Source organism: Helianthus annuus, unplaced genomic scaffold, assembly GCF_002127325.2.
Source record: "Helianthus annuus cultivar XRQ/B unplaced genomic scaffold, HanXRQr2.0-SUNRISE HanXRQChr00c039, whole genome shotgun sequence".
NCBI lineage: Eukaryota > Viridiplantae > Streptophyta > Magnoliopsida > Asterales > Asteraceae > Helianthus > Helianthus annuus.
The window spans coordinates 3,326-17,129 of NW_023395555.1; the positions used below are offsets into that span (position 1 = coordinate 3,326).

The window sequence follows — 13,804 nt, forward strand, 5'->3', positions numbered from 1 at the left end:
TTGTCTTGTCCTTGACCTCAAGCTTTGCATTTTTCCAGAATTCACGTTGGGTATCCAGGTATATATGTGCATTACAAGTCAACAAAGTTTTGTACTTTGAAGACGAGAGAGCATCAATAACAGAGTGAAAGATTGTGTTTTGACTTGTTTTATCAAGTGTAAACAGGTAGTTGTGAGGGGTTTTAAGTGCGAGAGCCATGGTGATTGAGGGTAGTTGCGAGATGAAGAAGACGATGAGTAAATTGAGGGAATTTGATGGTAACTGCTTTTGAAAGGAATTTTGAATTCGATTCGACGGTGAAAACCCTGTTTGGGGTTTTGATCAGGGTTTTATAAGGGTAAAAAGTGAATGCTGACGTGGCAGCGGTTACAAAAATCTGACGGCTAAGTACTGACCACGTGACAACCTCCGATGAATAATGGAGGACAGTTGTTTAGGAAACCACTGATGATCAATATCAGTGGTTTACAGTGGTGAAAATGAAAACAGTGGGTGGTTTTTAACTATCAGTGGATAGCATCCAATGATTGAAACACTGATTCTGGTCAGTCAGTGGTCAACATGAACAATGTAGAAACAGAGGTTGTCTTTCAGCAGTGGATAACTTTTAACAATCAGATGTTTGAACCAACACAGTGGTTGTAACAGACTTTTAAGGATTAATGAAAACTATTATTTTTAACTATTTTCAAAAGTGTTAAAATATGAGAAGACTTAAACAGATATTGGAGTTTAAACAGATGTTTCGCCTTATATATCAGTTGTTTGGACTTAAACAGATGTTTGACCTTAAACAGATGTTTGGCCATAAACAAATGTTTGATAGACCTCATCAGTGATTAGGTACATCAGTGCTTGTCTTTAACAGGGCTTTGTCTTCAACAGTAGATAGGCCTCATCAGTCTTTAAGTCCATCAGTCCTTATAAGAACCAGTGGTTAGTTATAACAGTCCTTAGCATGATCAACTGTTATAACCACTCCTTAAACCTTAGAGAGGAAACAAGTGTCGGTCTACATGGTAAATGAAGAGGTTAATTGTAATTATGATAATCTGCTTTTGTTCTTTGAGCTTTGAAAATTTATCTCTTGGGTTTCTTGGTATTTAATTTTACAATTTTCCCATAAAAGTTGGGGTTTGAAAAGGTTTTTGTATTTAAAGACTGCTGTTTTGAAATATACATTAATATGTTTATATTAAATCTACACGTTTTGATTGATTAAGTATATAAACTCATAGCCACTTCACCTGTTTTTCATCACATTTTCCTACGAAGATATCATACTTTCAGCAAAGTCGAGTAATATAGTTTATTAAAATGGCGTCATTCACTTCTGTAAAATCAGATGATTTAAAGCAGCGTTTTGTCATGCAAATCGAGGAACAGGTGTATCAAGATAGGGCTACTCTTCAAGAGCTGAAGAGATGTTTTGATGGATTGCAAATTGGCTTGTTCACGAGACAGCATGTTTCCAGAGATCTTATGCGGATGCCTTCAACTTCCGTTCGTGAGCTTTGTGTTGTCAGTAACATAGAGTGCGGTGATAGAGACATGGAGTTCATGGCGATGCTAAAGGACATACATCGAGAGGGTCAGCAATCGATGGAGTTGAAGCTAAAGTTTCTTAATTCTTACAGTTATTGTTAGATTTAAAAGTTTAGTTGTTCAGTATGTTATGTAATTATTGGACTTTTAATGTCATGAATAAATGAATAAATTTTAATCTTATGAATCTATATTGCGTTTGTAGGAAAAAAAAAAGAAAGAGAACGTCAATTTTAAATTTCCAATTGCATATTTTGAATTTCAAAAGTTATTGATATTATTAGTAATTACTGATTTGATTTGAAAGCAATTGTCATCATGACTTTTCTAATTTTTATTTTAACTTTAATTAAGAGAAAATAGCCGTCAATTTGAAATTCCCATTTTTCATATTTTCAATGTCCAAAGATAAAGAAGATTAGCATTAATTACTGATTTGATATGCAAGAAATTGTCATCAACAGTTTTTTATTTATTTTTTATTTTAACTTTAATTTTTATCACCAAAACAATGTTTGAGGAACTCTTATCTCCTTGGAATGTAATGATTAGATAAAATGGTAATTTCATTGTAATTCTAGTTTTCATTTGATAATTTCATTCTATCATTAATTAACCACATCAACAATAAAAATATGAGTAGTGGCTGTTTTTTAGGGAAACCACTGATGGTCAATATCAGTGGATGTCAACAATAAAAATGTGAGCAGTTGCTGTTTTGAAACTATCAGTGGATAGCCAACAGTGATTGAAACATTGACGTTTGGTTAGTTAGTGGTCAACATGAAGAATGAAGAAACAGAGGTTGCCTTTCAGCAGTGGATAACTTTTAAACACTGATGTGATAAATACTGTTACATATAAACACTGAAGTGATATGACATCTAACAACCTAACAGAGTATAAAATACTGATGTGATAAATACTGTTACATATAAACACTGTTAACATAAACAATGGTAGAAAATCAAGCCTTAGGTACATAAGTGCTTGTCTTTAACAGGGCTTTGTCTTCAACGGTGGATAGGTCTCATCAGTCTTTAAGTCCATCAGTCTTTATAAGGAGCAGTGGTTAGTTATAACAGTCCTTAGCATGATCAACTGTTATAACCACTACATAACCCTTTGAGAAGAAGCAAGTGTTCGTCTATTGAATTGAGAGGAATCATTGCATTACATCCCTGTTGAAAAACAGAATCCATAAATTTAGGGAAAATGGGTTTGAAAGATGATAACCCAACAGTGGAGGATCTCATGCCACAGCTCTGATAAATTCAGGGGTATTCTCAAATAAAGGTTCCTAGATGTTTGAAGACCGACAAAGACCGACAAATGTCCACAGTGCTACTTCTTTGGACATTTGTCGGTCTTCAAACATCTAGGAAGCATTATTTGAAAATAACCCTGAATTTATCGAAGCTGTAGAATGAGATCCTCAACTGCTGGGTTATCATCTTTCAACCCCATTTTCCCTAAATTTATCAATTCTGTTTTTCAGACCTCCCAAAGCCACCTATCCGCCTCCAAAGAGATCGAGACAGCTTGAAGTATAACCTGGACTTGCTCTAATTCCACCAGTTCAGTATTTAATCCCAATATACCAACTCAATACAAATAACAAATATTTGGTCTGCTACAACTGTAAATAACTCAGGAAACAGATTTGAAACCATAAATATAGATTATAACGATCTATAAATGAAACATGGGTGAATAAACCAACAAAACAGATTGTGAAAAACAAAAACTACAAACATATCAAAATCAGTCTACTCGTAATCACATGGTACACCAATGCAAGCATCTGAATAAACAATAACAAATCAAAGACAATTTACCGATACTTACCTAAACCATAATTGGTCAGATTTATGTGCGGCTCTTAACTACATTCTGTAGAATCTGTACATCTAACAAATAATCAAAGAACAAAGAAACAAACCAAAAAACATTCTATAGAATCTGTACATCTAACAAATAATTAGAATGGCCATTTTTACCTTATTTCACAAATTTCATAATATGAAAATAAATAAAACATAGAAAAAATGAAACCAAACAACTGATATTTGTCGTTCGAATCTTTGAGTTGGTCGTCATAGTCCTACAACCTTTCGATGTCGTTGGTATCGGTCGGTGATGTCAGCAGCCTAACTAACAAACAACAGCAAACAACAATAGCAAGTCACCAATCAATCGACCTCAATATCATATAGAAGCCCAAAAATAAAACAAACCCTAACCTAAAACTCAAAATGGAAAAATGAAAAAAAAAATATTCATAACTAACCCTAAATCTCAAATCCATTACAGCATAACCATTAAATCGACCTCAAAATCATATAGAAGTCAAAAAATAAAATCAAAATTAGATAAGTGAACATCAAAATTGAACAGCAAACCTGACCAAAAATTAACCAAGAGAACTGCAGGCCGCAGAGCCGACAACCTCCGATCATCTCCGTCATCAAGTTCCCAGCGGAACCCTAGCAGAAGCACAATCATAGGTAAAGACGCATGAAGATCGAATGAGTGAACAATGAAAACAAAGACTGACACTTATAGAATGGAAGTTATTGATAATCTAACCTTGATTCGGAGCGTTGATCTGAACATCTGTTAAGAAAGGAACAGAGCAGAGCGAGAGAGAAAGTAGGGAAGCCCTATATGAGTAAATGAGAAATGAGATAGATAAAAGAGGGGAGTGGTACTGTTAGGCGAAAAAAGAGAAAAAAACGTAGCCCTCATCTACTGACACGTGACCCAAATAACTTTCATTTATTATATATAATAGATTACCCTACGCCTTGGCCATTACATTGGTTTATTAAGCTCACACACACAAACACAAGTGTGCCTAACATGTTATAACAAAATTGTTCATCATTCGGTTATAAATGAATCCCCAAACCGAAACCTAACCGAATAAGAATTCGATTATTCTCTTCGGTTGCCGTTATAACAAGATTTACCCTTTTTAAAATTTTATATAATTAATTATGACACTTGGTTTATCTGTTCCATTACTCTATTTAGTCCAGAGTGAACTCCATATCATCTATGATCCATCATCATTCATCAGCGAACCTTAATTGTTATTCGCTAATCGCTATCAGTCCTTCACGTTTCAAAGAATCAATGTTCTTTCTTTACTCTACTTAGCCCAAAGTCGGTTAATTCGGATTTTAAATAAAACCGTAACCGAAAATATAGTTGGTTAACCATTTCTGTAATTCGGTTTAGTTTGGTTTCTGGTTACGATTAGTCAAGCGGGTTAACCATTTCCTCAAGCGGGTTCAGCAGGTGGTAAGCAGTAACACCGCGCATGTTAAAGGGCAAATTTTGTGTTTTGCAGGGTAGGGTTTGCTATTCAGAAGGGGTAGCGGCGCAACTTATTGCCCGTCTACCTGCCATTAGTCTGTAATCGTCTCTGTTTTAAAAGGTTAAGTATAAAATATGAAGATAAAAAAAACAAAACAAAAAAAAAACACACACACACACACCTCAATAACCCTTTTTTAAAAGTTACGATTGAATAAAAAAAACAAACCGAATTAACCGATAACTGAACCAATCAACACCTAGTTGTGTGTGTGAATACAAAATCGATGAGAAAATAGCAAATAATCATAGAATAAAAAATAAGCTTCCGAATTATTTTTAAAATATTACAAAACTAATGATTATTTTCTTCACACATAATGAAGAATTACCATGATGCCGTCTAGTTGTTGCTGTTAATATATATAACTAAAATGAATCAGCTTAATCAACAAGCATAACGACTTGTCATCTACATAAATGTTTCTTTGCAAAATAACAACAACAACAACAACAACAACATGTTAACCAATAGAAAACTATACTAAGAACATCAGTAGTGGGGTTTTCTGGGCGTTTTCCCCTAAAAAACGCCCCACAACGTAATTTTGCCACCCCTGGGGCCGTTTTTTCAGCCATATTGCTTTTAGCGTGCTTTTTTCCACGCCTTGCTTCCTTGCTTTTGGCCAATCACCCTTCATCTTCCTTTTGTTTGTCCAACAAGATTTTTGATGGTTTTTTTATTTAATTTTATTACAAACATAATACCAACAATGCCCACATCCCTACTACACCCATTTTAGAAAACGTCCTATTGCTGACTGGGCTGCCACATGACACAAAACGCCCAAGGATAGAGGCATTACCACTACACATATCAAACAATCATAACAAATCATGATTAAAGTTTTGATGATAAGTAGAAGAAGAGTACAAGAAACAAATGCTTATGCACTCAAATTTTGTTTATTATTGTGAAACGACTGATAATATAGTTAGTTCTAAATTCCAATGAATCCATTTTACACACACACAGAATATAATGTCACCTTTCCATTTCGTGTTGCATACATTTTTTCAGTTGAGAAAGACTTAATGACCTCATTGGTTGTGTGAACACTATTGATATTATAATCATGAATAATATCTCTATTATTAATCCAATATAATATTGTAATAAATTCAAAAGGACGATTTAGACATTAGAGGTCAATTTCTCTATTTTAGGATTATAAATTAGAGGTCATTTTCTCTATTTTAGGATTATAAAATATTAAAATCGATATACCATCCAAAGGGGTGAGTTTATTCAGGAAGTATAAAAAACCGGAGAACCAAGGTTCTATGAATAAAGCATAGAAAAAACACATAAAGGTGTAAGGGGCACTTCCCTAAGAGGGGAGGCCTCTCTCTTACGCCCAACCAATCTTCGTGTGTCACGTCAACTCCCCTCTTAAACTCTCATAACACCCTAAATTGATGGCGGCACTCCCCTCTTAGGTGACTTGGTTTTTTAAATTTTTTTTTGTTTTTTTATTTGTTGAAAATATGCATGTTTGTAAAAAAATATTAATAAAAATTAAATAAAAATTAACAAAAGACATTTCAAAGTAGAAAATAAAAATAAAAATTAAATTCAAACTAGAAAATAAAAGTTACATTCAAACTAGAAAATAAAAATTACATTAAAACTAGAAAATAAAAATTTTAGAAATCGCATGGTCAGCGATTTCGCGCTTTCAGGCGAGGATGAACGGCAACATATTTGGCGGAGCATCGTCGTGCGGCTTGAGGAATGTTTTCATATCTCGATCGTAATTGTAGTTTTTCATCGTCTCGCGTTGTTCCGATATGAGCTCGCGAGCCTCCGACTCTCTTTTCTTCCTCAATTAGATCGCCTCCAATTCCATCGCTTGCTTCGCTTCTTTCATGGCGGTGTACTCTTTGAATTGTGCCGCCAACTCGGCCGAGCTTCCCTCGGACGATGTCGCTTGACGCTTGACGCTTGTCTCGCCGTTGTGGTCTTTGTGGCGAGGGGTCTTCGTTCATATTCGGTATCGAAGGGTCCACGTCAACGGGCTTTCTTTTATGTGCCGAACCTTCACCTTCCTCACCCAACAATGGGACTTGGGCCCATTTGTCGTGTTTTCGAACGACCTCCCACGCCTCGACATGTTGAAAACCGTTCGAAAATCTCTCTTTAAATTATGTTAACGCGACTTTCATCACGTCGAGATCCTTACATCCGCTTCCTCGTGTGCGATCCTACATATTATAAAAATAATAAGTGTTAAAAAAATATGAACTTAGTAAATAAAATTAAAAATTATACAAAATTTTACCGCTTGTTGGTATAGGCCGTTGAAAAAGTTTATTTTCGCTTTCATCGGGTTCCATTTAGACCGTACTTGATGCACGGTCCGGTTACTTCCGCCGACGGTGGCGTTAAAATGATCTAAAATTTTACGCCAAAAACTATCGTGGTTTTGTTGATTGCCCTTCTTTTTGTTGGTAGAGCAATGTACCCACGCCTTCGCCAACGCCTCTTCTTGGACCTTTGTCCATTTTTCGCTCATCGTTTTTCCATTTTTATCCCGAGCGTCATCTTCTTCGTTGCCCGCGTCTTCATCCACGTTATATTCATCATCCTCGTTCTCGTCCTCGTCGCCCAAATTTTGAGTTTCGGGCACTACCTCATCGTCCTCGTCGTCGTAAATACGTAGAGGACGTTCGACATTTCCTCGTGATGGAACTTGTGGGGCACGAAAAGCATATGGGTCGAAGGCGGGGGATTGAGGAGGAGCGTCCATTGATAACAAATTTTGAAAATAGCCGAAATTGGCTTGAAGGTTGGGTGGTTGGGTGTTGTAAAAGGAGGGGTGTGAAGGTTGTTGGAAAAAAAAACGGGGGTTGTGAAGTGTATCCGAAAGGGGGTTGTGGTTGTGCACTTGCACCGCTCGAACCACCACGAGACGGTTGCGAGCCCCGTCCCTTAGTTTTTTTCTTGGCCTCGCGGGGTTGGTTCTCCATTGCTCGGTTTGAAGTGGGTGTGGTTTGAGAGTATAAAAAATAAGTGAAGTGGGTGTGGTTGGAGAGTATAAAAAATGTGTGAAATTGTTGTGGTTTGAGTATAAAAATTGAGTGAATGGTGTGGTTATTTATATATGTTTTAAAAAGTGATTTTTTTTTTAAAAAGTCGACCGTTGCACACTTGACCGTTCCTCAAAAATCGTGCATTTCAAGCGGTGAATACACACCGAGCCCATTCCCCGAATCGGGTCCTCGCGTTGATGGCGACGGTGTTCCCGATCGGGGTTATGGGTCACCGAAACCATCCCCCGCGTGTGCCCCGTGCACCCTAAGAACATTATTTTTACATAAAAAATTAATTTTTACAAACTTTTTTGGAACTTTTATACATAAACACATGTAGAAGCTTTTTTAATGAAAAAACAAACTAAAAAAAATTAAAAAGTTTAAAAAACACTTTTAGTATAAAAGTAAAAATCTTTTTTTTTTTTGCAAACATTATTTTTTTTTTATTTTAATGACTTATACTTGTGTTGATGTGCAAAAGCCCGTAAAAAAATATGTAAAAACTAATGAGTTTGCTTTTTAAACGGCTTAAATTACACTAAATCCACATTCGACGGTGCTTAAATTATTTAAATTAACTCCAATGACTTTGCTAACTAGACCCAACCCTCACTCTTCTAATGAGTTTTTATATGTAAAAACTAGTCTAAGATCCCGCGAGTTTCGCGGGTGGCTTAACACAAATATATAATATCTACTGCCCATTGAAGCCCATGTGGATCATCATTTTTTCTAAACCTTTCCAAACTAAAGTTTATTGTGTTCAATTTTAACCGAACTGTGACTTTTTGAAATCATGAATTCTTTACAGATGCTTCCTTTTTAAATGTTGATCATGAATTTTGAATTGATACAATGGCTTCATTACTTGAATCTCAAGAATTCTAAATATGCACAAATATTGAAGCCAAATTATGTGTCTATGATGAGTACATTAATTTAAAACCTTCTGTAAGCGGGACCACTCGGGCTTGAACATTTGCCTGCAATTTTGTCACAGCTTGATAGATTTCCTGTAATCAATTATGACCATCAAGTTTGTCACAAAATGACATTAAAACAATGTTAAAACCAAACTGGCCCGACCATTCAGATCAGTTGGCAAGTACCGAGCTGCTAACTGATGGTTTTGACGACTGGCGATTGAGCTGATGTTTAGGAAAATCTCTTTTAGATCATGACTATATTAAAAAAAGAAAAAGAAAAGTCAAAACCTACCTCGCGCAGTGCGAGCGTTTAGCCAAACACTTAGCTGATAAAGATTTGAAGTGACATCTATTGTCAATCATCAGTAAAGGAAGCGAATTTTTCGTAAATGTAACATAAGATCGTTTTCCGCCGCTACCTTCTCCCTTATTCCTGATGCCGTCTGTATGTAACAAAGCAAAGGCATTACAGCAAATTATTACCTCAATCTTTAATAATACGACCAAATATTATGACATGTAATAAAAGTTAAATGATGAAGCCATGCTTAAAAGTTATTAGAATCGACATATACTGCTACAACTAAGATTCCAACCAATTGAGCAATGAATCAATATGTAGATTATTTGGTTTCTTGTTCAACAACACACTTTCCTTTTAATAAAAAGGGATGCTTTGAAATGCTCAATAAAAATATAATAAATGAGTGACGTATATCTAACCTCGTATAAATGGGTTGGTTGGCTTAATTTGAACAGTCGAGCGAAAGCAACCTGATGAATGCGAAGACTTCATCAATGTGGCAAGCTATATATATCTTCTAAATTCCTAAATTCTGCAGACAGAACCGTTGGACAATATCTTAATTGCACCCTTTTACGAAACAGGTTATATATTTTAGTGTAACCGGGATTGACTTGGTGACCAAGTGAATTATAATACACATCAAGCAAGTTAGGAGGTGCGGGGCCGGGAGTGTACACTTGTTTGAGTTGTTTAACTTTATAATAAAATAACTGCCTTTGCTTTGTTACATACAGATTTGGGATATTTTTATCCAAAAGAATAAAATGGCTTAAGTTTACGGATTTAACAAAAAAAAAACAGGTCAAATGAAGAGAGAAAGCAGCCCCTGTACAACGAACGGTTACTCCGGTTGGAATATGGGTTATCCGAACAGCGGTTTCAAGTTTATTAACATTCTGACCACCGCTCCCACCGGCTATCGAGAAACCTATTTGCAGGTCTTCCTCTGGTATTTCAACATTTAGTGAATCTTCTGGAAGAAGAGGCATCACTTCATCGCCATAAAAGCTTGTCTGCATCAATAAACACAAACTCTGTTCTTATTGGAGGGTAGTTTAGACATCTGAGTAAATAAAAGTGAGCAAAAGTCAATACCTGACGAAGACCTTTTGCGTTAAAAGGAGATTGTCTAACAATTCGATGTGTTCCTTTTTCACCGGACAAATATCCAAACGCATATCGACCTTCAGCCTCGATTGTAGCTGACTTGATCCCAGCTTCTTCTCCCATTGACTTTTCAACAACTCTTGTTTTGTATCTTTGTCTCTCTCCCCATCTTACATACATCCTTAGAAGCATATCAGCCCAGTCCTGCACTGAATATTATCAAGTAAACTTCCATAAAATGTGATATCATTCATGGCCATTGATGATGTATATGAATGAAATGATAAGTGATGTTAAAAATTTACTTGATTACCTGTGCATCGGTACCTCCAGCACCAGCAGTTATATTGATAACAGCACCTTCTTTGTCATAAGGGCCCAATAGAAGCTGACTCAGCTCAAACTTATCCAACGCCTTGTTCAATTCTTTAACAATGGTGGCAGCCTCTTCAAGAAGTGCGGTATCAGTTGACTCCATCTCTTCTGTTAGGTTAACTATAGTTTCTGCATCATCAACCTGAACAACAAATCAAACTTAAACATGACCTCTAACGCATCAAGTAGAGGTGGCAATTTTGACCCGTATAAAAGTTAAACCTGGGTTTGGACTTATAGACGAATGCCATAATATTTCAAAAAAGTAAAAAATGTTTAAAATAAAGGGATACAACAATATTGTTTCTGTAATCATATCGACATGTCATGTGATAGAAAGCACGCATTGAATCGATTATCCTTTCGCACATCTGGCAATGCCTCCATTTGTTGTTTTCCACAGGGTCATCATGGAGCCGCCTCTGTGGTGGGCAGCCCTGAAGCTGATCATCACGACTTATAGAAGAATGCCAAACCTGTTACTATCACCATTAAGTTATATATGAATAAGGTCTGTAATTACATTCAACGGATTTTGATCACAAGCCAATTTATGAAACCAGTTCAAAGCAAGGATAGTTTATCATGAAAAATTGCGAACAAATAAACTCAGCTTTAATTTATATATAGAAAATGTAGTTGTTACAGCGATACAATATTATAGATAACCATGCAAGAATACTAATGAGCAGCGTGGAAGTGATATAGTGTGAAAGGGAAATCAGAGAATAAGAAAAAGGAATCAAGTTATAATGCATCAACAATTGAGAAGAAAACACAACTTTTACTCAGTTGCTTTAGGTGGACTATATGTGTATTGGTAAACATTCTTGTCAGTATTAAACCTCATAAAATTCAAATCAGTTCAACAAAACCGAATAATTAGGTATTTTCAAAAACATGAAAGTTATGCATACCAAAAACCCTAATAATGATGAAAAACAAAATACCATTAATCGATCTCATATAATAAAATGTGAAACCCTAAAACAAAATAACGATTAATCTGTGTTATTGTGACATCCCACAAGTATCAAACCACGTGATATTCAATCCGTATCATCAAACAGAAAAAAATTAGGGTTCTCAAGAACATGAATGTTTAGTGAAAACATAAACTTTCGAACAATTGACTACAAAAGATTCAAGAAAACACTTTGACTGTAACTATAAAGCGATAACAAATCCCTCAAAATTCTTACAACAATCAATCGAAATACGAAAAAAAAATTAATACTGACAAAGTGAAAAAGTTAAATCAGAATACCTATTAGAAGATTGATCAAAGAAGAAAAATAGAATAGACCAATAAAAGGATCGGTCTTTTGTTCCTCAGATTCATACTCTGCGTTGTTTGTTGAATCTCTATTTTTGTAAAACCCTAAACAACGTACAAAGGAAGAAGATGTAAGGCGACGAAGAGGGAGAAGAGAGAATGGAGATTAGGGTTTCTAGATATAGAGGCGGATGAAAGGAAAAAAAAGTAATACAGAGAGGGTTTTCAAAGGAGAAAAAGAGGAGAAAAAGGCGATGGATTGAGAATGTGAATACGAAGGAGAGAGCAGAGCGTGTTTTTGTTTTACCGCTCAAAAGATCATTTAGCCATACAATCAGATGACACGTGCCAATAAGTTTTTTAAGAATAGGACAAATGGCATACGTTTGTTTTGTTTTATTATAAGGTATAGATAAGTAAAATTAAAACCTTTTGTTATATCCAAATTTCAATGCTATAATGCTATTAGTAAAGTGTTTTTACTGTAAGTTTGCATACTACTTTCTTTTTTTCATTTACACGTAATATTACAAGAATTTAGAAATTATAAGTTATAACCTATATTTATGGATTTATCATATTTTCTAACCAGAAAATGTTATTTGTAAACTTGTGGTATCATATCGATAGGATCAGATAAAACATAACTTACGTTAAATATATGGTAATCTGTAGTATTAAAAAAATCAATGTTTTCTTATCCTTATTAAGAAATATTTAAGAACCAACCCATAAATATATGTTTTTTTATTAGACTATATACCAAGAAAATTTTATTTGTAACTCGATTTAAATGAAGATTGTATAGTTTTAGCTTAGGGGCTCTTTGTCAACTTCTGAATAAGTAAGTGTTGAACCCGTAAGATGTTTGAACCATCAAGAATCAGTATAATGCTTAACTATTCAGAGAAAAATGTCTGAATAATTCAGACATTTGCTCGCGAAACAAATACTCTGAATTATTAAGTGTCGAAACAGTAAAAGTTCTAAATAATTAAGAGCTTGTGTGAACAAGTAAATAGCATCAAACTGTCCCAAAAAAAGAAAGAAAATAGCATCAAACTATCCCCAAAAAAGAAAAGAATATGAAAGGTAGGGGATATAAAGTGTAAATACTTGATAAAAGAAGGTTCAGTTTGTGAATGAAAAATTGACCGACTAGGACTCTTCCTTTGCAAGGAAATTGCCATCACGCGTCTTTAATTCACATGTCTTTACTCGCTATACATTTCCTGATGGTCTTTTGTCATGTTTTTTTTTTAAATTTTTTTTTATGTTCATATGTTGTATAGTTAAGGAAATGAACTTGTTCGTATTCGTTTGTTAATTTACGTAACGAACGTTTATGAAACCAGACGAACACAAATGGCGTTCACGAAGACAAACAAGTGTTTATGAACATAAACGAACTCGAACAAACGTTAATAAACACAAACTAACTGTGAATTTTAGTGAAAAGAAAAATTTTTCAAATACGTTTTTTTCAACATCAACTTTTCAAATACATAGAATATTTGCTCTCGTGGTCTTAAATTAAGAAATCATCTACATTTTTTTTTCAAAATAAATAATTGTTTCATTCCAATCATCAGGACAAATTTCATAAAGATAGCAGGTAGACGAGCAACAAACTGCGCTATCATCCCCTTCTGAATAGAAAACCCTACTAAAAACAAAGTCTCGTCCCTGAATAGCAAACCCTAATCCACATCTGATTTATGAAAACGCAAAAAAGAAAAGAAAAAAAACATACAAACAAATGACAACCACAAAGATGAATAACTTTTCCAACCAAAATTTATAAGAAACTAAGAGTCGAGGGAGTTGTGAAAAAGAAAAATTAAATTAGA

The 13,804-nt window shown here is 34.8% G+C and overlaps 2 protein-coding genes across 10 annotated transcripts; both read right to left on the reverse strand.

Annotated features, from left to right (window-relative positions):
- Nucleotides 1-6,485: 6,485 nt before the first annotated feature.
- On the reverse strand, nucleotides 6,486-7,760 carry LOC118489721 (glutathione S-transferase T3-like). Its single transcript, XM_035987250.1, has 2 exons — nucleotides 7,210-7,760; nucleotides 6,486-7,132 (listed from the first exon to the last, which is right to left on the reverse strand). The coding sequence occupies exons 1-2, from the start codon at nucleotides 7,675-7,677 to the stop codon at nucleotides 7,073-7,075; spliced, it is 528 nt and encodes a 175-aa protein (XP_035843143.1). The 5' UTR covers nucleotides 7,678-7,760; the 3' UTR covers nucleotides 6,486-7,072.
- Nucleotides 7,761-8,778: 1,018 nt separating this feature from the next.
- On the reverse strand, nucleotides 8,779-12,284 carry LOC118489720 (peptide chain release factor PrfB1, chloroplastic-like). Of its 9 annotated transcripts, none has more exons than XR_004887714.1 (7): nucleotides 11,946-12,284; nucleotides 10,617-11,154; nucleotides 10,292-10,512; nucleotides 9,613-10,209; nucleotides 9,182-9,332; nucleotides 9,050-9,111; nucleotides 8,779-8,976 (listed from the first exon to the last, which is right to left on the reverse strand). XR_004887714.1 is itself a non-coding variant. In XM_035987247.1 (7 exons), exons 2-4 carry the CDS (start codon nucleotides 10,779-10,781, stop codon nucleotides 9,685-9,687), a joined length of 906 nt encoding a protein of 301 aa, XP_035843140.1. In that variant the 5' UTR covers nucleotides 10,782-11,154; nucleotides 11,946-12,284; the 3' UTR covers nucleotides 8,779-8,976; nucleotides 9,050-9,111; nucleotides 9,182-9,332; nucleotides 9,613-9,684. The 9 variants fall into 9 exon arrangements, 6 of the variants coding, with proteins under 6 accessions (XP_035843140.1, XP_035843141.1, XP_035843137.1 ...); XM_035987247.1 differs by having other exon boundaries at nucleotides 10,292-10,507; XM_035987248.1 differs by lacking the exon at nucleotides 9,050-9,111 and having other exon boundaries at nucleotides 10,292-10,507; nucleotides 10,617-10,820; nucleotides 10,901-11,154; nucleotides 11,946-12,230.
- Nucleotides 12,285-13,804: the final 1,520 nt, after the last annotated feature.